Source organism: Podarcis melisellensis (genome assembly GCF_964234715.1).
Source record: "Podarcis melisellensis genome assembly, chromosome: W".
Lineage (NCBI taxonomy): Eukaryota > Metazoa > Chordata > Lepidosauria > Squamata > Lacertidae > Podarcis > Podarcis melisellensis.
Window position 1 is genome coordinate 5,322,686 of NC_138535.1, and position 25,488 is coordinate 5,348,173.

General features: G+C 44.1%; 2 protein-coding genes and 3 long non-coding RNA genes across 7 annotated transcripts in view; 2 read left to right on the plus strand and 3 right to left on the minus strand.

The window, feature by feature from the left end:
* The window catches only part of LOC309361257 (spectrin alpha chain, non-erythrocytic 1-like), a 199,058-nt gene extending 194,436 nt beyond the window's left edge, over window positions 1–4,622 (plus strand). Inside the window, exons 52-53 of the mRNA XM_081896165.1 lie at window positions 4,184–4,309; window positions 4,442–4,622. Coding sequence (XP_081752291.1) covers window positions 4,184–4,309 — 126 coding nt within the window. The 3' untranslated portion in view covers window positions 4,442–4,622. The remainder of the gene's footprint in view (window positions 1–4,183; window positions 4,310–4,441) is intronic.
* A 10,759-nt stretch (window positions 4,623–15,381) lies between these two features.
* On the minus strand, window positions 15,382–16,621 carry LOC309361194. Its single transcript, XR_014164386.1, has 3 exons — window positions 16,566–16,621; window positions 15,994–16,073; window positions 15,382–15,682 (listed from the first exon to the last, which is right to left on the minus strand). It is a non-coding gene; the product is annotated as an uncharacterized lncRNA (long non-coding RNA).
* LOC309361193 lies at window positions 16,066–17,413 on the plus strand. Of its 3 annotated transcripts, none has more exons than XR_014164383.1 (4): window positions 16,066–16,152; window positions 16,195–16,340; window positions 16,538–16,619; window positions 17,200–17,413. It is a non-coding gene; the product is annotated as an uncharacterized lncRNA (long non-coding RNA). The 3 variants fall into 3 exon arrangements; XR_014164384.1 differs by having other exon boundaries at window positions 16,538–16,599; XR_014164385.1 differs by having other exon boundaries at window positions 16,195–16,247.
* LOC309361195 lies at window positions 16,988–19,339 on the minus strand. Its single transcript, XR_014164387.1, has 3 exons — window positions 19,324–19,339; window positions 17,843–18,454; window positions 16,988–17,021 (listed from the first exon to the last, which is right to left on the minus strand). It is a non-coding gene; the product is annotated as an uncharacterized lncRNA (long non-coding RNA).
* An 80-nt stretch (window positions 19,340–19,419) lies between these two features.
* LOC309361192 (cytoplasmic dynein 2 intermediate chain 2-like) overlaps window positions 19,420–25,488 on the minus strand; it is a 25,069-nt gene continuing 19,000 nt past the window's right edge. The window contains 4 exon segments of the mRNA XM_081896137.1: window positions 19,420–19,686; window positions 22,803–22,829; window positions 22,832–22,959; window positions 24,678–24,916. Coding sequence (XP_081752263.1) covers window positions 19,454–19,686; window positions 22,803–22,829; window positions 22,832–22,959; window positions 24,678–24,916 — 627 coding nt within the window. The 3' untranslated portion in view covers window positions 19,420–19,453.

The following is a 25,488-nucleotide window of genomic DNA, read 5'->3' on the forward strand; positions in this document are numbered from 1 at the left end:
ACACACATATACACAAACATATCTACACACACATATAGATATAGATACACACACACACACACACACATATACACAAACATATCTACACACACATATAGATATAGATACACACACACACACACATATACACAAACATATCTACACACACATATAGATATAGATACACACACACACACACACATATACACAAACATATCTACACACACATATAGATATAGATACACACACACACACACACATATACACAAACATATCTACACACACATATAGATATAGATACACACACACACACACACACATATACACAAACATATTTACACACACATATAGATATAGATACACACACACACACACACACACACACACACACACACACACATGTATATAGGCACACACAAACATACTAATACTGAACTGATACTAATACTAATACTAATAATGATACTAATACTGATACTGAACTGATACTGATATTAATACTGATACCGATACCAATACCAATACTAATACTGAACTGATACTAATACTAATACTAATAATGATACTAATACTGATACTGAACTGATACTGATATTAATACTGATACCAATACCAATACTAATACTAATACTGAACTGATACTAATACTAATACTAATAATGATACTAATACTGATACTGAACTGATACTGATATTAATACTGATACCAATACCAATACTAATACTAATACTGAACTGATACTAATACTAATACTAATAATGATACTAATACTGATACTGAACTGATACTGATATTAATACTGATACCAATACCAATACTAATACTAATACTGAACTGATACTAATACTAATACTAATAATGATACTAATACTGATACTGAACTGATACTGATATTAATACTGATACCAATACCAATACTAATACTAATACTGAACTGATACTAATACTAATACTAATAATGATACTAATACTGATACTGAACTGATACTGATATTAATACTGATACCAATACCAATACTAATACTAATACTGAACTGATACTAATACTAATACTAATAATGATACTAATACTGATACTGAACTGATACTGATATTAATACTGATACCAATACCAATACTAATACTAATACTGAACTGATACTAATACTAATACTAATAATGATACTAATACTGATACTGAACTGATACTGATATTAATACTGATACCAATACCAATACTAATACTAATACTGAACTGATACTAATACTAATACTAATAATGATACTAATACTGATACTGAACTGATACTGATATTAATACTGATACCAATACCAATACTAATACTAATACTGAACTGATACTAATACTAATACTAATAATGATACTAATACTGATACTGAACTGATACTGATATTAATACTGATACCAATACCAATACTAATACTAATACTGAACTGATACTAATACTAATACTAATAATGATACTAATACTGATACTGAACTGATACTGATATTAATACTGATACTGATACCAATACCAATACTAATACTGAACTGATACTAATACTAATACTAATAATGATACTAATACTGATACTGAACTGATACTGATATTAATACTGATACTGATACCAATACCAATACTAATACTGAACTGATACTGATACTAATACTGATACCAATACTAATACTAATAATGATACTGATACTGAACTGATACTGATCTGATACTGATATTAATACTGATACTGATACTAATACTGATACCAATACTAATAATGATACTAATAATGATACTGATACTGATCTGATACTAATACTGAACTGATACTGATACCAATACTAATACTAGTACTAATACTGATACTAATACTGAACTGATACTGATATTAATACTGATACTGATACTAATACTGATACCAATACTAACAATGATACTAATAATGATACTGATACTGAACTGATACTGATACCAATACCAATACTAGTACTAATACTAATACTGAACTGATACCAATACTAATACTAATAATGATACTGATAATGATACTGATACTAATACTAAACTGGTACTGATACTGATACTGAACTGATACTGATATTAATACTAATACTGAACTGATACTGATATTAATACTGATACTGATACTAATACTGATACCAATACTAATACTAATAATGATAATGATACTAATACTAATACTGAACTGATACTGATACCAATACCAGTACTAATACTAATACTGAACTGATACCAATACTAATACTAATAATGATACTGATAATGATACTGATACTAATACTAAACTGGTACTGATACTGATACTGAACTGATACTGATATTAATACTAATACTGAACTGATACTGATATTAATACTGATACTGATACTAATACTGATACCAATACTAATACTAATAATGATACTGATGATACTGATACTAATACTGAACTGATACCAATACCAATACTAATACTAATACTGAACTGATACTGATATTAATACTAATACTGATACTGATACCAATACTAATACTAATGATACTGATAATGATACTGATACTAATACTGAACTGATACTAATACTGATACTAATACTGAACTGATACTGATATTAATACTAATACTGAACTGATACTGATATTAATACTGATACTGATACTAATACAGATACCAATACCAATACTAGTACTAATACTAATACTGAACTGATACTGATATTAATACTAATACTGATACCAATACTAATACTAATAATGATACTGATACTAATACTGAACTGATACTAATATACTGATACCAATACCAATACTAGTACTAATACTAATACTGAACTGATACTGATATTAATACTAATACTGATACTAATACTGATACCAATACTAATACTAATAATGATACTAATACTAATACTGAACTGATACTGATATTAATACTGATACTGATACCAATACTAATAGTAATAATGATACTAATACTGAACTGATACTAATATACTGATACCAATACCAATACTAGTACTAATACTAATACTAATACTGAACTGATACTGATATTAATACTGATACTGATACCAATACTAATAGTAATAATGATACTAATACTGAACTGATACTAATATACTGATACCAATACCAATACTAGTACTAATACTAATACTGAACTGATACTGATCTTAATACTAATACTGAACTTATACTGATACTAATACTGATACTAATACTAATAATGATACTAATAATGATACTGATACCAATACTAGTACTAATACTAATACTGAACTGATACTGATATTAATACTAATACTGAACTGATACTGATACTGATACTAATACTAATACTAATAATGATACTAATAATGATACTGATACCAATACTAGTACTAATACTAATACTGAACTGATACTGATATTAATACTAATACTGAACTGATACTGATACTAATACTAATACTAATAATGATACTAATAATGATACTGATACCAATACTAGTACTAATACTAATACTAATACTGAACGGATACTGATATTAATACTAATACTGAACTGATACTGATCTTAATACTAATACTGAACTGATACTGATACTAATACTGATACTAATACTAATAATGATACTAATAATGATACTGATACCAATACTAGTACTAATACTAATACTAATACTGAACTGATACTGATACTAATACTAATACTGAACTGATACTGATCTTAATACTAATACTGAACTGATACTGATACTAATACTGATACTAATACTAATAATGATACTAATAATGATACTGATACCAATACTAGTACTAATACTAATACTAATACTGAACTGATACTGATACTAATACTAATACTGAACTGATACTGATCTTAATACTAATACTGAACTGATACTGATACTAATACTGATACTAATACTAATAATGATACTAATAATGATATTGATACTAATACTAAACTGATACTAATACTGAACTGATACTGATATTAATACTGATACTGAACTTATACTTGTATTAATACTAATACTAATACTGATACTAATACTAATAATGATACTAATAATGATACTGATACTAATACTAAACTGATACTAATACTAATACTGAACTGATACTGATATTAATACTGATACTTGTATTAATACTGATACTAATACTGATAATAATAATAATAATAATAATAATAATAATAATAATAATAATAATAATTTCTATTTCCCCCTTCCAGAACCTGACCCGCGAACAGGCCGACTACTGCCTTTCCCACATGAAGCCCTACCTGGACTCCAAAGGCCGAGAGCTGCCCTCCGCCTTTGACTACGTCGAGTTCACCCGCTCCCTTTTCGTCAACTGAGCCCCACGGCGCCGTGGGGCGGCCCCCCAACCCGCCCCCTTCCCGGCGCCGCCACTCCCGCGCTAGAACCCCCCCCTAGATCCCCCGCCGTTCCCCTCGATTTCCCCCTCCCTCTGCCTCAACGGAGGCCCTGCCCCACGGCGCCGTGGGGCAGCCCCACATTCCCGGCGCTGCCATGCCCGCGCTAGAACTCCCCCTAGATTCCCCACAAGGCCCCTCGATCCCCCACAATCCCGCCTGGTTTGCTGAGCTGACCCCGGAGTGGGCCCTGCCCCACAGGCATGCTCTCCTGCCCCACAGCTCTGCCCCACATCTGGAACTTCGCCTTCCGGCGCCGCTTCAGCTTTTGCTTTGAGAAATAAATATAATTGGTCCAAGCAGAAATGGAGTCTGGGTGTTTTTTTGTGGTTGGGGGGCAGACCCCCATGTCTGGGGCAGGGTGAGGGGTTCGGGTCCGGCGTCGCATGCTCTGCCCCACACGCCCTGCCCCACATCCAGCTTTGCTTTGAGGAATAAAGGATTGGTTCAAGCAGAAAAGGACTCTGGGTGTTTTTGTGGGTTGGGGGGCAGACCCCCATGTGTGGGGCAGGGTGGAAGGGCAGGGGGCGGGGTCAGGTCCGGCATTGCCATTCCCGCGCTAGAACTCCCGCTAGATCCCTTAGATCCCGCCTGGTTGGCTGTCCTGCCCCCTAAGTGGCCCCTGCCCCACACGTATGCTCTCCTGCCCCACAGCTCTGCCCCATATCCGGCGCAGAATGTTCCACTTCGGCTTTGCTTTGAGAAATCAAGGCGATTGGTCCAAGCAGAAAAGGACTCTGGGTGTTTTTGTGGGTTGGGGGGCAGACCCCCATGTGTGGGGCAGGGTGGGGGGTTCGGGTCCAGCGTCGCATGCTCTGCCCCACATCCAGCTTTGCTTTGAGGAATAAAGGATTGGTCCAAGCAGAAAAGGACTCTGGGTGTTTTTGTGGGTTGGGGGGCAGACCCCCATGTGTGGGGCAGGGTGGAAGGGCAAGGGGGGCGGGTTCGGGTCCGGCATTGCCATTCCCGCTCTAGAACTCCCGCTAGATCCCTTAGATCCCGCCTGGTTGGCTGTCCTGCCCCTAAGTGGACCCTGCCCCACACGCATGCTCTCCTGCCCCACATCCCTGCCCCATATCCGGAACTTCGCCTTCTGGTTCAGTTTTGCTTTGAGAAATAAATAGAATTGGTCCAAGCAGAAAGTGGCTCTGGGTGTTTTGGTGGGGTGGGGGGCAGGCCCCCATGTGTGGGGCAGGGTGAGGGGTTCGGGTCCAGCGTCGCATGCTCTGCCCCACACGCCCTGCCCCACATCCAGCTTTGCTTTGAGGAATAAAGGATTGGTGCAAGCAGAAAAGGAGTCTGGGTGTTTTTGTGGGTTGGGGGGCAGACCCCCATGTGTGGGGCAGGGTGAAAGGGCAGGGGGGCGGGTTCGGGTCCGGCATTGCCATTCCCGCACTAGAACTTCCGCTAGATCCCTTAGATCCCGCCTGGTTGGCTGTCCTGCCCCCTAAGTGGCCCCTGCCCCACACGTATGCTCTCCTGCCCCACAGCTCTGACCCATATCCGGCGCAGAATGTTCCACTTCGGCTTTGCTTTGAGAAATCAAGGCGATTGGTCCAAGCAGAAAAGGACTCTGGGTGTTTTTGTGGGTTGGGGGGCAGGCCCCCATGTGTGGGACAGGGTGGGGGGTTCGGGTCCGGCGTCACATGCTCTGCCCCACACCTCTGCCCCATATCCAGCTTTGCTTTGAGGAATAAAGGATTGGTTCAAGCAGAAAGGAGTCTGGGTGTTTTTGTGGGTTGGGGGTGACCCCCATGTGTGGGGCGGGGTGGATGGGCGGGGTGGGGGGTTTGGGTCCGGCGTCGCATGCTCTGCCCCACATCCCTGCCCCACATTCGGCGCTTGCCCGCCCCCTGAGTGGCCCCTGCCCCATGCATCCTCTGCCCCACACCGCTAGGATTCCCGCGCTAGAACTCCCCCTAGATTCCCCACAGTTCCCACTCCCATCAACGGAGCCCCCTGCCCCACGGCGCGACCCACAGCAATGTGGGGCGCCCCTTTCCCAGCGCTGCCATTCCCACTAGATTTCCCACAATTCCCGCTCCCCCTGCGTCAACAGAGGCCCTGCCCCACAGCGCCGTGGGGCAGACCCATTGCGCCTCCCATTCCCGCGCTGGAACTCCCCCTTCCCGCCTCTGGGCGGCGCAAGATCCCCCCCATAATCTCTGACCCACTTGCTTACCGGCCCCCTAAGTGGCTGCCCCACATGCATGCTCTGCCCCATATCCAGCCCGGAAGGTTCTCCCCACACCTCCTGCCCCATAGCCGGCGCAGAAGCTTTGCTTTGAGAAATAAATATGATTGGTCCAAGCAGAAACGGAGTCTGGGTCTTTATTGGGGGTTGGGGGGCAGACCCCAAAGTGTGGGGCGGAAGGGCAGGGGGCAGGTTTGGGTCCGAAGTTGTAGGTCTCCACAATTCCACTAGATTCCCCACAATTCCCCCTCCCTCTGCGTCCATGGAGCGTCTGCCCCACGGCGCCGTGGGTCACCATTCCCCATTCCTGGCGCTGGAACTCCCACTAGATCTCCCCCTAGATTCCCCTCGATTTCCCACAACCCTGCCTCTTCGTCACTTAATCCCTGCCCCACGGCGCCGTGGGGCAGCCCCACATTTCCCGGCACTGCCCTTCCCACGCTAGAATTCCCACTAGATCCCTTAGATCCTGCCTGGCTCACTGATCTGCCCCCTAAGTAGCTACCCCACACGCAGGCTCTGCCCCACAGCTCTGCCCCATAGCCGGCGCGGAAGGTCCCAGAAAGGCGCCGGATCGGCTTTGCTTTGAGAAATAAATAGAATTGGTCCAAGCAGAAAGTGGCTCTGGGTGTTTTTTTGTGGTTGGGGGGTAGACCCCCATGTGTGGGGCAGGGTGGGGGGTTCGGGTCCGGCGTCGCATGCTCTGCCCCACATCCCTGCCCCACACCTCTGCCCCACATCCAGCTTTGCTTTGAAGAATAAAGGATTGGTTCAAGCAGAAAAGGACTCTGGGTATTTTTTTGTGGTTGGGGGGCAGGCCCCGATGTGTGGGGCGGGGTGGGGGGTCCGAGGTTGCAGTTCTACGTTGTTGCCCCATGGAGATCAGGGTGGGGATGGAGGGTTTGGGGGGTCCCATTGCCCCATAGGAAGGTGGACCTCCTTGCCCCTCTCCCCTTCCATTGCCCCATAGAAAGGTGGACCTCCTTGCACCTCTCCCCTCCCATCAGCCCCACATATGTGGGTCAGTCTAGAGGATCATTGAGTGGTCACATTGCCTCTCTCTCCTTCCCTTGCCCCATAGAAACTTGGACCTCCTTGCTCCTCTCCCCTCCTATCAGCCCCACATATGTGGGTCAGTCTAGAGGACCATTGGGGGTCCCATTGCCCCTCTCCCCTTCCATCGCGCCATAGAAACCTGGACCTCCTTGTCCTCCGCTCCTATCAGCCCCACATATGTGGGTCAATTTACAGGACCATTAGGGGTGCCCCATAGCACCTCTTTCCCCTTCTCTCAGCCCCACATATGTGGGTCAGTCTAGCTAGAGGACCATTGAGTGGTCCCATTGCTCCTCTTTCGACTCCTATTTGCCCCACATATGTGGGTCAGTCTAGAGGAAACTTGGGTGCCCCATAGCCCCTCTCCCCTTCTCTCAGCCCCACATATGTGGGTCAGTCTAGAGGACCATTGGGGTGCCCCATTGCCCCTTTCCCCTCCAATCTGCCCCACATCTGGGCCCCCAAGCTTGGATTTCCTTGCCCCTTCCATTGCCCCATAGAAACATGGACTTCATTGCCCCTCTCCCCTCCTATCAGCCCCACATATGTGGGTCAGTCTACAGGACCATTGGGGGGCCATTGCCCCTTTCCTCTCCTATAAGCCCCACATATGTGGGTCAGTCTAGAGGACCACTGGGGGGTCCATTGCCCCTCTTTCCCCTCCTATCAGCCCCATAGAAACTTGGACCTCCTTGCCCCTCTCCCCTCCCATCAGCCCCACATATGTGGGTCAGTCTAGAGGACCATTGGGGGGATCCCATTGATCCGCTCCTCTCCTATCAGCCCCACAGAAGCTTGGATTTCTTTGCCCCGTCCATTGCCCCATAGAAACTTGGACCTCTCCTATCAGCCCCACATATGTGGGTCAGTCTAGATGACCATTGAGTGGTCCCATTGCCCCTCTCCCCTCCTATCAGCCCCACATATGTGGGTCAGTCTAGAGGACCATTAGGGGGTCCCATTGTGGGTCAGTCTAGAGGACCATTGTGGCTCAGCCCCACACATGTGGTTCAGTCTAGAGGACCATTGGGGGACCCATAGCCCCTCTCCCCTCCTATGAGCCCCAGATATGTGGGTCAGTCTACAGGACCATTGAGGGGTCCATTGCCCCTCTCCCCTCCTATCAGCCCCACATATGTGGGTCAGTCTAGAGGACGCTTGGGTGCCCCATTGCCCCTCTTTCCCCTTCTCTCAGCCCCACATATGTGGGTCAGTCTAGAGGACACCTGTGGATCCCATAGCCCCTCTTCCCTCCTATCAGCCCCACACATATGGGTCCATCTAGAGGACCATTAGGGGGCCCCATTGCCTCTCTTTCCCCTCCTATCAGCCCCACATATGTGGGTCAGTATAGAGGACCATTGGAGGCCCCTTGCCCCACATCGCCCCATAGAAACGTGGACCTCCAATCTGACCTCCAATCTGCCCCACATCTGGGCCCCCAAGCTTGGATTTCCTTGCCCCTTCCATTGCCCCATAGAAACATGGACCTCCTTGCCGCTCTCCCCTCCTATCAGCCCCACATATGTGGGTCAGTCTAGAGGACACTTGTGGGTCCCATTGCCCCTCTTCCCTCCTATCAGCCCCACACATATGGGTCCGTCTAGAGGACCATTAGGGGGTCCCATTGTGGGTCAGTCTACAGGACTATTGTGGCTCAGCCCCACATATGTGGGTCAGTCTAGAGGATAATTGGGTGGTCCCATTGCTCCTCTTTCCCCTCCTATCAGCCCCATATATGTGGGTCAGTCTACAGGGCAATTGGGGGGCCCATTGCCCCTCTCCCCTCCTATCAGCCCCACATATGTGGGTCAGTCTAGCGGACACCTGTGGATCCCATAGCCCCTCTTCCCTCCTATCAGCCCCACACATATGGGTCCATCTAGAGGACCATTAGGAGGCCCCATTGCCTCTCTTTCCCCTCCTATCAGCCCCACAGATGTGGGTCAGTCTAGAGGACCATTGGAGGCCCCTTGCCCCACATCGCCCCATAGAAACGTGGACCTCCAATCTGACCTCCAATCTGCCCCACATCTGGGCCCTCAAGCTTGGATTTCCTTGCCCCTTGCATTGCCCCATAGAAACTTCGACCTCTCCTATCAGCCCCACGTATGTGGGTCAGTCTAGACGACCATTGAGTGGTCCCATTGCCCCTCTCCCCTCCTATCAGCCCCACGGACCCTTCCGCCCCATTGCCCCTCTCCCCTATCAGCCCCACATCTGGGTTGGTCTAGAGGACCATTGAGCCCCCTTTCCCCTTCCATTGCCCCATAGAAACCTGGACCTCCTTGCACCTCTCCCCTATCTGCCCCACATATGTGGGTCAGTCTAGAGGAACATTAGGGGTCCCATTGCCCCTCTCTCCCTTCTATCAGCCCCATGGAAACTTGGATTTCCTTGCCCCTTCCATTGCCCCATAGAAACTTGGACCTCCTTGCCCCTCTCCCCTCCTATCAGCCCCACATATGTGGGTCAGTCTAGAGGACCATTGGGGGTCCCATTGCCCCCCTCCCCTTCCATCGCCCCATAGAAATCTGGACCTCCTTGTCCCTCTCCCCTCCTATCAACCCCACATATGTAGGTCAATATACAGGATCATTAGGGGTGCCCCATAGCCCCCCTTTCCCCTTCCCTCGGCCCCACACATCTGGGTCAGCCTAGAGGACCATTGGGGGTCCCATTGACCCTCCTTCCCCTCCTATCAGCCCCACATATGTGGGTCAGTTTACAGGACCATTGTGTGCCCCATAGCCCCTCTCCTCTCCAATCTGCCCCACATCTGGGCCCCCAAGCTTGGATTTCCTTGCCCCTTCCATTGCCCCATAGAAACATGGACCTCATTGCCCCTCTTTCCCCTCCTACCAGCCCCACATATGTGGGTCAGTCTACAGGACCATTGTGTGCCCCATAGCCCCTCTTTCCCCTCCTCTCAGCCCCACATATGGGTCAGTCTAGAGGACCATTAGGAGGGTCCCATTGCCCCACATTGCCCCATAGAAACGTGGACCTCCTTGCCCCTCTCCCCTCCTATCAGCCCCACATATGTGGGTCAGTCTAGAGGACCATTGGAGGCCCCTTGCCCCACATCGCCCCATAGAAACGTGGACCTCCTTGCCCCTCTCCCCTCCTATCAGCCCCACATATGTGGGTCAGTCTACAGGACCATTAGGGTGTCCCATAGCCCCTCTTTCCCCTCCTATCAGCCCCATATATGTGGGTCAGTCTAGAGGACCATTGGAGGCCCCTTGCCCCACATCGCCCCATAGAAACGTGGACCTCCTTATACCTCTCCCCTCCTATTAGCCCCACATATGTGGGTCAGTCTACAGGACCATTGGAGGCCCCTTGCCCCACATTGCCCCATAGAATCGTGGACCTCCTTGCCCCTCTCCCCTCCTATCAGCCCCACATATGTGGGTCAGTCTACAGGACCATTAGGGTGTCCCATAGCCCCTCTTTCCCCTCCTATCAGCCCCATATATGTGGGTCAGTCTAGAGGACCATTGGAGGCCCCTTGCCCCACATCGCCCCATAGAAACGTGGACCTCCTTATACCTCTCCCCTCCTATTAGCCCCACATATGTGGGTCAGTCTACAGGACCATTGGAGGCCCCTTGCCCCACATTGCCCCATAGAATCGTGGACCTCCTTGCCCCTCTCCCCTCCTATCAGCCCCACATATTTGGGTCAGTCTACAGGACCATTGGGGGTCCCATTGCTCCTCTTTCCCCTTCTCTCAGCCCCACACATATGGGTCAGTCTAGAGGACCATTGGGGATCCCATTGCCCCTCTTTCCCCTTCTCTCAGCCCCACATATGTGGGTCAGTCTAGAGGACCCTTGGGGGGATCCCATTGATCCTCTCTCCTCCTACCAGCCCCACATATGTGGGTCAGTCTACAGGACCATTGGGTGCCCCATTGTTGTGCGTTGAGTTGTGTTGGGTTTTATTGAGTTGTGTTGCATCATGGGTTGGTTGGTTGAGTTGTGTGTTGTGTTGAGTTGGGTTGTTGGTTAGGTCAAGTTGGGTTGGGTTGTGCGTTGTGTTGTGGGTTGTGTTGTGTTTGAGTTGTGTTGCGTCATGGGTTGGTTGGTTGAGTTGTGTGTTGTGTTGTGTCGTGTTGAGTTGGGTTGCTGGTCAGGTCGAGTTGTGTTGTGTTGTGGGTTGTGTTGTGGGTTGTGTTGTGTTTGAGTTGTGTTGTGTTGCGTCATGGGTTGGTTGTGTTTTGTGTTGGGTTGTGGGTTGGGTTGTGGGTTGAGTTGTGCTGGGTTTTGTTGAGTTGTGTTGCATCATGGGTTGGTTGGTTGAGTTGTGTGTTGTGTTGAGTTGGGTTGTTGGTTAGGTCAAGTTGGGTTGTGCTGTGCGTTGTGTTGTGGGTTGTGTTGTGTTTGAGTTGTGTTGTGTTGCGTCATGGGTTGGTTGAGTTTTGTGTTGGGTTGTGGGTTGTGTTCTGTTGGGTTTTGTTGAGTTGTGTTGAGTCATGGGTTGGTTGGTTGAGTTGTGAGTTGAGTTGGGTTGTTGGTTGGGTTGGGTTGGGTTGTGCGTTGTGTTGTGGGTTGTGTTGGGTTCAGTTGAGTTGTGTTGCGTCATGGGTTGGTTGTGTGTTGAGTTGGGTTGTTGGTTGTGTTGTGTTGTGTTGTGCGTTGTGTTGTGGGTTGTGTTGCGTCATGGGTTGGTTGGTTGTGTGTTGAGTTGGGTTGGGTTGTGCGTTGGGTTGTGTGTTGTGTTTGAGTTGTGTTGCGTCATGGATTGGTTGAGTTGTGTGTTGTGTTGGGTTGTTGGTTAGGTCGAGTTGGGTTGTGCATTGGGTTGTGTGTTGGGTTGGGTTGTGTGTTGGGTTGGGTTTTGTTGAGTTGTGTTGCGTCATGGGTTGGTTGGTTGAGTGTTGAGTTGAGTTGTGTGTTGGGTTGTGGGTTGTGTTGTGTCATGGGTTGGTTGTGTGTTGAGTTGTGTTGTGTGTTGGGTTGGGTTTTGTTGAGTTGTGTTGTGTCATGGGTTGGTTGGTTGAGTTGTGTGTTGAGTTGTGTTGAGTTGTTGGTTGTGTTGTGTCGAGTTGTGCATTGGGTTGTGGGTTGTGCCTTTCCCTTCGGTGCAGAAACCACCCAGTTTCTTGAATTGACAACACACACAACACACACACACACAACACACACAACACACACACACACAACCTTTTGTGAAGCAAGAAAACTTTAATCATCTACATATATTTACATACATAAAATTGAATTTCAAACAAATTTGAATATAAAACGGCATTGTGTTGTGTGTCATGTTGTTGCTTGGAGTTGCGGGTTGGTTGGGCTGTTGGGCGGTTTTTGGGTTGTGTTGAGTTGTGTTGCGCTCTGTCAAGTTGTGGGTTGAGTTGTGTTGAGCTGCGTTGGGTTGAGTTGTGGGTTGAGTTGTGGGTTGAGTTGTTGAGCTGCATTGTGTTGTGTTGGGTTGAGTTGTGGGTTGAGTTGTGGGTTGAGTTGTTGAGCTGCATTGTGTTGTGTTGGGTTGAGTTGTGGGTTGAGTTGTGGGTTGAGTTGTTGAGCTGCATTGTGTTGTGTTGGGTTGAGTTGTGGGTTGAGTTGTGGGTTGAGTTGTTGAGCTGCATTGTGTTGTGTTGGGTTGAGTTGTGGGTTGAGTTGCTGAGCTGCGTTGTGTTGAGTTGTGGGTTGAGTTGTGGAGTGGCGTTGTGTTGAGTTTTGTTCAGTTGGCTTGCGTTGAGTTGTGTTGAGTTGTGGGTTGAGTTGTGGAGTGGCATTGGGTTGAGTTGTGGGTTGAGTTGTTGAGCTGCATTGTGTTGTGTTGGGTTGAGTTGTGGGTTGAGTTGTGGGTTGAGTTGTGGGTTGAGTTGTTGAGCTGCATTGTGTTGTGTTGGGTTGAGTTGTGGGTTGAGTTGTGGGTTGAGTTGCTGAGCTGCGTTGTGTTGAGTTGTGGAGTGGCGTTGTGTTGAGTTTTGTTCAGTTGGCTTGCGTTGTGTTGAGTTGTGGGTTGAGTTGTGGAGTGGCGTTGGGTTGAGTTGTGGGTTGAGTTGTTGAGCTGCATTGTGTTGTGTTGGGTTGAGTTGTGGGTTGAGTTGTGGGTTGAGTTGTGGGTTGAGTTGTTGAGCTGCATTGTGTTGTGTTGGGTTGAGTTGTGGGTTGAGTTGTGGGTTGAGTTGTTGAGCTGCATTGTGTTGTGTTGGGTTGAGTTGTGGGTTGAGTTGTGGCTTGAGTTGCTGAGCTGCGTTGTGTTGAGTTGTGGGTTGAGTTGTGGAGTGGCGTTGCGTTGAGTTGCGTTCAGTTGGCTTGCGTTGAGTTGTGTTGAGTTGTGGGTTGAGTTGTGGAGTGGCGTTGGGTTGAGTTGTGGGTTGAGTTGTTGAGCTGCATTGTGTTGTGTTGGGTTGAGTTGTGGGTTGAGTTGTGGGTTGAGTTGTGGGTTGAGTTGTTGAGCTGCATTGTGTTGTGTTGGGTTGAGTTGTGGGTTGAGTTGTGGGTTGAGTTGTTGAGCTGCATTGTGTTGTGTTGTGTTGAGTTGTGGGTTGAGTTGTGGGTTGAGTTGCTGAGCTGCGTTGTGTTGAGTTGTGGGTTGAGTTGTGGAGTGGCGTTGCGTTGAGTTGCGTTCAGTTGGCTTGCGTTGAGTTGTGTTGAGTTGTGGGTTGAGTTGTGGAGTGGCGTTGGGTTGAGTTGTGGGTTGAGTTGTTGAGTGGCGTTGTCTTGCGTTGCGTTCAGTCGGCTTGCGTTGAGTTGTGTTGACTTTGGTTGAGTTGCGCTGAGTTGTGTTGACTAGTGTTGAGTTGCCTTGAGTCGCCTTGCCTTGCGTCGAGTTGCGTTGCATTGACTTGTCTTGAGTTGCGTTGACTTGGGTTGAGTTGTGTTGACTTGGGTTGTCAAGTTGTGTTGAGCTGGGTAGACTTGTGTTGAGTTGTGTTGAGTTGCGTTGACCTCTGTTGAGTTGCGTTGGGTTGCATTGAGTTGTGTTGCTTTGAGCTGCGTTGTGTTGAGTTGTTGTGCTGCATTGAGTTGCGTTGTGTTGAGTTGCCTTGACTTGCCATGAGTTGTGTTGTGTTTCATTGAGTTGCGTTGACTTGTGTTGAGTTGTCTTGACTTGCGTTGACTTGGGTTGAGTTGTGTTGAGTTGCGTTGACTTGGGTTGTCAAGTTGTGTTGAGTTGGGTAGACGTGTGTTGACTTGTGTTGAGTTGCGTTGCCCTGTGTTGAGTTGTTTCATTGCGTTGACTTGTGTTGTTCCATTGGGTTGCATTGAGTTGTGTTGCGTTTCGTTGAGCTGCGTTGAGTTGCGTTGACGTTGGTTGTGTTGAGTTGCGTTGACTTGGGTTGAGTTGTGTTGAGTTGCGTTGACTTTGGTTGTCAAGTTGTGTTGAGCTGGGTAGACGTGTGTTGACTTGTGTTGACTTGTGTTGAGTTGCGTTGACCTCTGTTGAGTTGTTTCATTGCGTTGACTTGTGTTGAGTTGTGTTGTTCCGTTGGGTTGCATTGAGTTGTGTTGCGTTTCGTTGAGCTGCGTTGAGTTGTGTTGACTTGCCTTGCGTTGTGTTGAGTTGCCTTGCGTTGTGTTGAGCTGCGTTGCCTTGCGTTGTGTTGAGCTGCATTGATTTGTGTTGACTTGTGTTGAGTTGTGTTGACTTGAGTTGCGTTGACTTGACTTGCGTTGTGTTGACTTGCTTTGCGTTGCCTTGAGTTGTGTTGTGCTGCATTGACTTGTGCTGAGTTGTGTTGACTTGTCTTGAGTTGTGTTGACTTGTGTTGCCTTGCATTGAGTTGCGTTGTGTGTTGCATCAAGCTGTGTTGCGTTGTGTTGCATTGAGTTGTGTCACCCTTCCCACCCTCAATCGGTTGAGTTGTGTTGAGTTGCGTTGACTTGAGTTGCATTGACTTGTGTTGAGTTGCGTTGACTTGTCGTGACTTGTGTTGAGTTGCGTTGACTTGTGTTGAGTTGTGTCACCCATCCCACCCTCAATCAGTTGAGTTGTGTTGAGTTGCGTTGAGTTGCGCTGACTTGTCTTGAGTTGCATTGACATGTGTTGAGTTGTGTTGACTTGTCTTGCCTTGTGTTGAGCTGCGTTGACTTGTGTTGAGTTGTGTTGCCTTGTCTTGAGTTCCGTTGACTTGCGTTGTGTTGCATTGAGTTGAGTTGGGTTATGTTGTGTTGTGGGTTGAATTGTTGAGTTGTGTTGAGTTGCATTGAGTTGCGTTGAGTTGACTTGTGTTGAGTTGTGTCACCCATCCCACCCTCAATCAGTTGAGTTGTGTTGAGTTGCGTTGAGTTATTGGCTTGTGTGTTGAGTTGCGTTGAGTTGTGTTGCATTGTGTCACCCTTCCCACCCTCAATCAGTTGTGTTGTGCTGAGTTGCATTGAATTTTATTGACTTGCGTTGAGTTGCATTGAGTTGTGTTGACTTGGGTTGAGTTGCGTTGACTTGTGTTGACTTGTGTTGACTTGTCTTGATCTGGGTTGAGTTTCATTGAGTTGCGTTGACTTGTCTTGCGTTTTGTTGACTTGTGTTGAATTGCGTTGACTTGTCTTGAGTTGCGTTGAGGAGTTATGTTGAGTTGTGTTGCATTGGTTAGGTTGTGTTGTGTTGCGTTGACTTGTGTTGAGTTGCGTTGACTTGTGTTGAGTTGTGTCACCCATCCCACCCTCAATCAGTTGAGTTGTGTTGAGTTGCATTGAGTTATTGGGCTGTGTGTTGAGTTACGTTGAGTTGTGTTGACTTGTCTTGACTTGTGTTGAGTTGCGTTGAGTTGTGTTGCATTGTGTCACCCTTCCCACCCTCAATCAGTTGAGTTGTGTTGAGTTGCGTTGAGTTATTGGCTTGTGTGTTGAGTTGTGTTGAGCTGCGTTGACTTGTGTTGATTTGTGTTGTCACCCTTCCCACCCTCAATCAGTTGAGTTGTGTTGAGTTGCATTGAGTTATTGGGCTGTGTTGAGTTGCGTGGACTTGTGTTGACTTGGGTTGAGTTGCGTTGACTTGTGTTGAGTTGTGTTGACTTGTGTCACCCATCCCACCCTCAATCAGTTGAGTTGTGTTGAGTTGCGTTGAGTTGCGCTGACTTGTCTTGAGTTGCATTGACATGCGTTGAGTTGTGTTGACTTGTCTTGCATTGTGTTGAGTTGCCTTGAGTTGTGTTGAGTTGCCTTGCCTTGTGTTGAGCTGCGTTGACTTGTGTTGAGTTGTGTTGCCTTGTCTTGAGTTCCGTTGACTTGCGTTGTGTTGCATTGAGTTGAGTTGGGTTATGTTGTGTTGTGGGTTGAATTGTTGAGTTGTGTTGAGTTGCATTGAGTTGCGTTGAGTTGACTTGTGTTACATTGGGTTGAGTTGCGTGACGTCCGTTGTGTTGTGCTGAGTTGCATTGAATTTTATTGACTTGCGTTGAGTTGCATTGAGTTGTGTTGACTTGGGTTGAGTTGCGTTGCATTGCGTTGACTTGTGTTGACTTGTCTGGATCTGGGTTGAGTTTCATTGAGTTGCGTTGACTTGTCTTGCGTTTTGTTGACTTGTGTTGAATTGCGTTGACTTGTCCTCAGTTGCGTTGAGGAGTTATGTTGAGTTGTGTTGCATTGACTTTGGTTAGGTTGTGTTGTGTTGCGTTGACTTGTGTTGAGTTGCGTTGACTTGTGTTGAGTTGTGTCACCCATCCCACCCTCAATCAGTTGAGTTGTGTTGAGTTGCGTTGAGTTATTGGCTTGTGTGTTGAGTTGCGTTGAGTTGTGTTGCATTGTGTCACCCTTCCCACCCTCAATCAGTTGAGTTGTGTTGAGTTGCGTTGAGTTATTGGCTTGTGTGTTGAGTTGTGTTGAGCTGCGTTGACTTGTGTTGATTTGTGTTGTGTCACCCATCCCACCCTCAATCAGTTGAGTTGTGTTGAGTTGCATTGAGTTATTGGGCTGTGAGTTGAGTTACGTTGTGTTGACTTGTCTTGACTTGTGTTGAGTTGCGTTGACTTGTGTTGCATTGTGTCACCCTTCCCACCCTCAATCAGTTGAGTTGTGTTGAGTTGCATTGAGTTATTGGCTTGTGTGTTGAGTTGCGTTGAGTTGTGTTGAGTTGTGTCACCCATCCCACCCTCAATCAGTTGAGTTGTGTTGAGTTGCATAGAGTTATTGGCTTGTGTGTTGAGTTGCGTTGAGTTGTGTTGCATTGTGTCACCCTACCCACCCTCAATCAGTTGAGTTGTGTTGAGTTGCATTGAGTTATTGGGCTGTGTGTTGAGTTACGTTGAGTTGTGTTGACTTGTCTTGACTTGGGTTGAGTTGCGTTGACTTGTGTTGAGTTGCCTTGACTTGTCTTGAGTTGCGTTGACTTGTCTTGAGTTGCGTTGACTTGTCTTGAGTTGCGTTGACTTATCTTGAGTTGTGTTGACTTGTCTTGAGTTGTGTTGACTTTTGTTGAGTTGTGTTGCCTTGACTTGTGTTGTGTTGCGTTGTTGAGTTGTGTCCCCCTCAATCGGTCACCTCATTGGCCAGCATCTCCAGCTGGCTCCTCTCCCTCCCTCCCTCCTCTCCGAATTCCCCGCCCAGCTGCCATATCTTAACCCCGCCCCCTCCGTCCCCGGCGGCCAATAGCTGAGCCCGCCTGGGGTTGAACTCCAGGCAGTAGGCGGGCTCTGGGCTTTGACGGACGGAGAGCGAGGGCTTGAGTTGAGTTGACTTGGGTTGTGTTGAGTTGCGTTGACTTGGGCTGAGTTGCGTTGAGTTGTGTTGACTTGGGTTGAGTTGCGTTGAGGTGCATTGACTTGTGTTGAGTTGTGTTGACTTGGGTTAAGTTGTGTTGACTTGTGTTGAGTTGCGTTGACTTGTCTTGTGTTGCATTGGGCTTCGTTGACTTGTCTTGTGTTGAGTTGCGTTGAATTTTATTGACTTGCGTAGTGTTATTTTGATTGCGTTGACTTGGGTTGTGTTGTGTTGAGTTGAATTTTATTGACTTGGGCTGAGTTGCGTGGACTTGGGTTGCGTTGAGTTGCATGGCATTGTGTTGAGTTGCGTTGACTTGTCTTGACCTGGGTTGACTTGTCTCGCGTTGTGTTGACTTGTGTTGACTTGTATTGACCTGTGTTGACTTGCATTGAGTTGTGTTGACTTGAGTTGTGTTGACTTCAGTTGACTTGCATTGAGTTGTGTAGAGTTGTGTTGATTTCGGTTGACTTGCATTGAGTTGTGTAGAGTTGTGTTGATTTCGGTTGACTTGCATTGAGTTGTGTTGAGTTGCGTTGACTTCGGTTGACTTGCATTGAGTTGTGTTGAGTTGCGTTGACTTCGGTTGACTTGCATTGAGTTGTGTTGACTTCGGTTGACTTGCATTGAGTTGTGTTGAGTTGCGTTGACTTCGGTTGACTTGCATTGAGTTGTGTTGACTTGCGTTGACTTCGGTTGACTTGCATTGAGTTGTGTTGACTTGCATTGAGTTGTGTTGACTTGCATTGAGTTGTGTTGACTTGCGTTGACTTCGGTTGACTTGCATTGAGTTGTGTTGACTTGCATTGAGTTGTGTTGACTTGCATTGAGTTGTGTTGACTTGCATTGAGTTGTGTTGACTTGCGTTGACTTCGGTTGACTTGCATTGAGTTGTGTTGACATGCATTGAGTTGTGTTGACTTGCATTGAGTTGTGTTGATTTGGGTTGAGTTGTGTTGCATTGACTTTGGTTGAGTTGTGTTGTGTTGAGTTGCGTTGACTTCGGTTGACTTGCATTGAGTTACGTTGAGTTGTGTTGACTTGAATTGACTTGCCTTGCGTTGTGTTGACTTGTGTTGACTTATGTTGACTTGCATTGAGTTACGTTGAGTTGTGTTGACTTGCCTTGTGTTGCATTGTTGAGTTGTGTCCCCCTCAATCGGTCACCTCATTGGCCAGCATCTCCAGCTGGCTCCTCTCCCTCCCTCCTTCCTCGGCGAATTCCCCGCCCAGCTGCCATATCTTAACCCCGCCCCCTCCGTCCCCGGCGGCCAATAGCTGAGCCCGCCTGGGGTTGAACTCCAGGCAGTAGGCGGGCTCTGGGCTTTGACGGACGGAGAGCGAGGGCTTCTGGGAGTTTTGGCCAAAGTCAAAGAGATGGATTTCCCCTGGGAAAGAGAAAATTAAATAAATGAGTTTTAATGTAATGTAATGTAATTTAATTTTTAATTTAATTTAATTTTTAATGTAATGTAATTTATAATTTAATTCTTAATGTAATTTAATGTAATTTAATTTTAATGTAATGTCATTTGAATTTAATTTTTAATGTAATGTAATGTAATTTATAATTTAATTTTTAATGTAATTCAATGTAATTTAATTTTTAACGTAATGTAATTTGAATTTAATTTTTAATGTAATTTAATTTAATTTAATTTTTAATGTAATGTAATGTAATTTATAATTTAATTTAATATAATTTAATTTTTCATGTCATTTAATTTAATTTAATTTTTAATGTAATGTAATGTAATTTAATTTAATTTATAATGTAATGTAATTTAATTTAAACTATAATGTAATGTAATGTAATTTTTAATGTCATTTAATTTAATTTTTAATGTAATTTAATTTAATTTTTAATGTAATTTAATTTAATTTTTAATGTAATGTAATGTAATGTAATTTATAATGTAATTTAATTTAATTTAATTTATAATGTAATGTAATTTAATTTAATCTATAATGTAATGTAATGTAATTTTTAATGTCATTTAATTTAATTTTTAATTTAATTTAATTTAATTTTTAATGTAATTTAATTTAATTTAATTTTTAATGTAATGTAATTTAATTTATAATGTAATGTAATTTAATTTAATCTATAATGTAATGTAATGCAATTTAATCTATAATGTAATGTAATGTAATTTAATTTTTAATGTCATTTAATTTAATTTGATTTTTAATGTAATGTAATGTAATTTATAATGTAATTTAATTTAATTTTTAATTTAATTTAATTTAATTTAATTTTTAATGTAATGTAATTTAATATGTAATGTAATTTAATTTTTAATTTAATTTAATTTAATTTAATTTTTAATGTAATGTAATTTAATATGTAATGTAATTTAATTTAATTTATAATGTAATGTAATTTAATTTAATCTATAATGTAATGTAATGTAATGTAATTTTTAATGTCATTTAATTTAATTTCATTTTTAATATAATTTAATGTCATTTAATTTAATTTTTAATTTAATTTAATTTTTCATTTCATTTCATTTCATTTCATACCTGGAACATCCAAGTTTCATTCTTATAAAACATCCAAGGAGGGTATAAATAATGTTAGTAGTAGTAGTAGTAGCTGGGGAAGCTTAGGCAGGGTATAAATAAATAGTAAGTTTGTAGTAGTAGTAGTGGCCGGGGAAGCCGAGGGAGGGTATAAATAATAAGTTAGTAGTAGTAGCAGCTGGGAATCCCTGACAGGGTATAAATAGTAAGTTAGTAGTAGTAGTAGTGGCTGCGGAAACCCAGGCAGAGTATAAATAGTAAGTTTGTAGTAGTAGTAGTGGCCGGGGAAGCCGAGGGAGGGTATAAATAATAAGTTAGTAGTAGTAGCAGCTGGGAATCCCTGACAGGGTATAAATAGTAAGGTAGTAGTAGTAGTAGTAGTAGTAGTAGTAGTAGTAATGGCTGGGGAAACCCAGGCAGAGTATAAATAGTATGTTTGTAGTAGTAGTAGTGGCCGGGGAAGCCGAGGGAGGGTATAAATAATAAGTTAGTAGTAGTAGTAGCTGGGAATCCCTGACAGGGTATAAATAGTAAGTTAGTAGTAGTAGTAGTGGCTGCGGAAACCCAGGCAGAGTATAAATAGTAAGTTTGTAGTAGTAGTAGTGGCCGGGGAAGCCGAGGGAGGGTATAAATAAGTTAGTAGTAGTAGCAGCTGGGAATCCTGACAGGGTATAAATAGTAAGGTGGTAGTAGTAGCAGCAGCTGGGAATCCCTGACAGGGTATAAATAGTAAGTTAGTAGTAGTAGCAGCAGCTGGGAATCCCTGACAGGGTATAAATAGAAAGGTGGTAGTAGTAGTAGTGGCTGCGGAAACCCAGGCAGAGTATAAATAGTAAGTTTGTAGTAGTAGTAGTGGCCAGGGAAGCCGAGGGAGGGTATAAATTAGTAGTAGTAGCAGCTGGGAATCCCTGACAGGGTATAAATAGTAAGGTAGTAGTAGTAGTAGTAGTAGTAGTAATGGCTGGGGAAACCCAGGCAGAGTATAAATAGTATGTTTGTAGTAGTAGTAGTGGCCGGGGAACCCGAGGGAGGGTATAAATAACTTAGTAGTAGTAGCAGCTGGGAATCCCTGACAGGGTATAAATAGTAAGTTAGTAGTAGTAGTAGCAGTAATGGCTGGGAATCCCTGACAGGGTATAAATAGTAAGTTAGTAGTAGTAGTAGCAGTAATGGCTGGGGAAACCCAGGCAGAGTATAAATAGTAAGTTTGTAGTAGTAGTAGTGGCCGGGGAAGCCGAGGGAGGGTATAAATAATAAGTTATTAGTAGTAGTGGTGGTAGTAGCAGCTGGGGAAGCCCAGGCAGGGTATAAATAAGGTGGTAGTAGTAGTACCTAGGGAAACCCATTGAGGGTATTAAGTAGTAGTAGTAGTAGTAGTAGTAGTGGCTGGGGAAACCGAGGGGCGTATCAATAATAAGTTAGTAGTAGTAGCAGTGACATCTGGGAAAGCCCAGGCAGGGTATAAATAAGTTGCTGTTTTGTTGTTGTTGTTGTTGTTGTTGTTGTTGTTAGTAGTAGTAGTAGTAGTAGTAGTAGTGGCTGGGGAAGCCCAGGCAGGGTATAAATACTAAGGTAGTACTACTAGTAGTAGCAGTGACATCTGGGAAAGCCCAGGCAGGGTATAAATAATAAGTTGTTGTTATTATTATTATTATTAGTAGTAGTAGTAGTAGTGGCTGGGGAAGCCCAGGCAGGGTAGAAATACTAAGGAACTACTACTAGTAGTAGCAGCTGGAAAAGCCCAGGCAGGGTATAAATAATAAGTTAGTAGTAGTAGTAGTAGTAGTAGTAGTAGTAGTAGTGGCTGGAGAAGCCCAGGCAGGGTAGTAGTAGTAGTAGTAGTAATATTAATAGTAGTGGCTGGGGAAGCCCAGGCAGGGTAGTAGTAGTAGTAGTAGTAATATTAATAGTAGTAGTGGCTGGGGAAGCCCACGCAGGGTAGTAGTAGTAGTAGTAGTAGTAGTAGTAGTAGTAGTACCTTCTCCGGTAGCAGCGGCGAAGACCAGGGCCGGACGGGGGACCACCGGACCCCGAAAACATACTTCCTGGAGAGTTGCAGGGATACTAGGGGCTGGGCCTGGAGCATGGAGTAGAGGTGAACGTGGCCGTCGGTCCCTCCGCTCAGAAAGAGGTTCCTCTCGGAAGAGTAATAAGTAAAAGAGTAGTAAGTAATAATAATAATAATAATAATAATAATAATAATAATAATAATAATAATGTAAAAGCTTTTATGAAAGTAATAGTGAGTAACAAGAAACGAGGAACAAAAATGGAATGAGTAAGGAGAAAGGAGCTAGTAACTCGTAGTATTAGTAAATAATACTTCCTCTCGGGAGGAAGAGTAATAAATAAAAGAGGAGTAAGCCGTAAGAATGAAGCGGAAGCAAGGAGTAATAGTGAGTAACGAGTAATAAGTAAGAAAAATGGAATGAGTAACAATAAAAAGGAATTAGTAATTAGTAGTAGTAGTAAATATTAATTCCTCTCGGGAGGAAGAGTAATAAATAAAAGAGGAGTAAGCAGTAAGAATGAAGCGGAAGCAGGGAGTAATAGTAACGAGTAATAAGTAAGAAAAATGGAATTAGTAACAATAAAAGGAATTAGTAATTAGTACTAGTAGTAAATATTAATTCCTCTCGGGAGGAAGAGTAATAAATAAAAGAGTAGCAAGTAGTAAGAATGAAGCGGAAGCAGGGAGTAATAGTAACGAGTAATAAGTAAGAAAAATGGAATGAGTAACAATAAAAGGAATTAGTAATTAGTACTAGTAGTAAATATTAATTCCTCTCGGGAGGAAGAGTAATAAATAAAAGAGTAGCAAGTAGTAAGAATGAAGCGGAAGCAGGGAGTGATAGTAAGTAACGAGGAATGAGTAATTAAAATGGAATTAGCAAAGAAATGAATTAGTAAAAGCAGTGAGTGAAAGTAATAAGTAACTAATAATAGTAACTTATGTGTTGTGTTTTTTGTTTTGTTATTATTACTACTACATTTATCTATTACTTTTAAACTTTTAAAGAATAAGAATAAAAGTATCTTCCAGTAGTAGTAGTAGTAGTAAGAATAAGAATAAGAATAATATCTTCCTGTAGTAGTAGTAATAGTAATAAGAATAAGAATAAGAAAAAGAATAAAAATAATATCTTCCTGTAGTAGTAGTAGTAATAGTAATAAGAATAATAAGAAGAATAAAAATAATATCTTCCTGTAGTAGTAGTAGTAGTAGTAGTAAAAATAAGAATAATAAGATCTTCCTGTAGTAGTAGTAGTAGTAAGAATAAGAATAAGAACTTCCTGTAGTAGTAGTAATAGTAATAGTAGTAGTAATAGGAATAAGAATAAGATATTCCTGTAGTAGTAGTAGTAGTAATAATAATAATAATAATAATAATAATAATAATAATAATAATAATAAATAACAATAAAAATAATACCTTCCAATAGTAGTAGTAGTAGTAAGAATAAGAATAAGAACTTCCTGTAGTAGTAGTAGTAGTAATAGTAATAGGAGTAGTAATAAGAATAAGAATAAGAATAAAATATTCCTGTAGTAGTAGTAGTAATAAAAATAAGAATAAAAATAATATCTTCTTGTAGTAGTAGTAGTAGTAGTAGTAAGAATAAGAATAAGATCTTCCTGTAGTAGTAGTAGTAGCAGTAATAATAATAATAATAATAATAATAATAATAATAATAATAATAATAATAATAATAATAATAATAATATCTTCTTGTAGTAGTAGTAGTAGTAAGAAGAAGAAGAATAAGATCTTCCTGTAGTAGTAGTAGTAGTAGCAATAATAATAATTAATAATAATAATAATAATAATAATAATAATAATAACCACCTCACCTGTGGAACGGCGAGCAGCTGAGCGAGTAGACGGGCCCGCCGTGGGGCGCGAAGGCCATCTGGGCGGGGGCCTTGAGGGGCAGGCCGCCCCCCAAGTGGGGCAGCCCCACGGCAGGGGTCTCGGCCCCCGCCCAGCACTTGAGGAGGTCGCCCCCTTCGGTCCCGGCCACGAAGACCGTGGGGTCAAAGGGGGAGAAGGAGAGGGCCGTGACCCCCAGCGGGGCGTCCCCACGGCAAATCTGTGGGGCGGGAGGAGAAGAGGAGAGGGGGGTGAGTATCTGTGGGGCAGGGGGAGGAAATTAGGGGGCTGTGAGTTCCCAAGGTGGTGAAATCTGTGGGGCAGGAACAATCTGTGGGGCAGGAGGAGGAAAGGAGGGGGCCGTGAGTTTCCGCAGGAAATCTGTGGGGCAGGAGGAAAGGAGGGGGCGTGAGTACCCAAGGGGGCGCCCCCCATAATGCTGTGGGGCAAGAGGAGGAAGGGTTCAAAGGGGGAGGAGAGGGCCGTGACCCCCAGCGGGGCATCCCCACGGCAAATCTGTGGGGCGGGAGAAAAGGAGAGGGGTGTGAGTTAACACGGGAAATCTGTGGGGCAGGAGGAAATGAGGGGGTTGTGAGTATCTGTGGGGCAGGAGGGGGTTGTGAGTTGCCAAGGTGGTGCCCCCATAATGCTGTGGGGCAGGAGAGGAGGAAAGGAGGGGGCCGTGACCCCCAGCGGGGCGTCCCCACGGCAAATCTGTGGGGCGGGAGGAGAAAAGGAGAGGGGTGTGAGTATCTGTGGGGCAAGGGGAGGAAAGGAGGAGGGTGGGAGTTC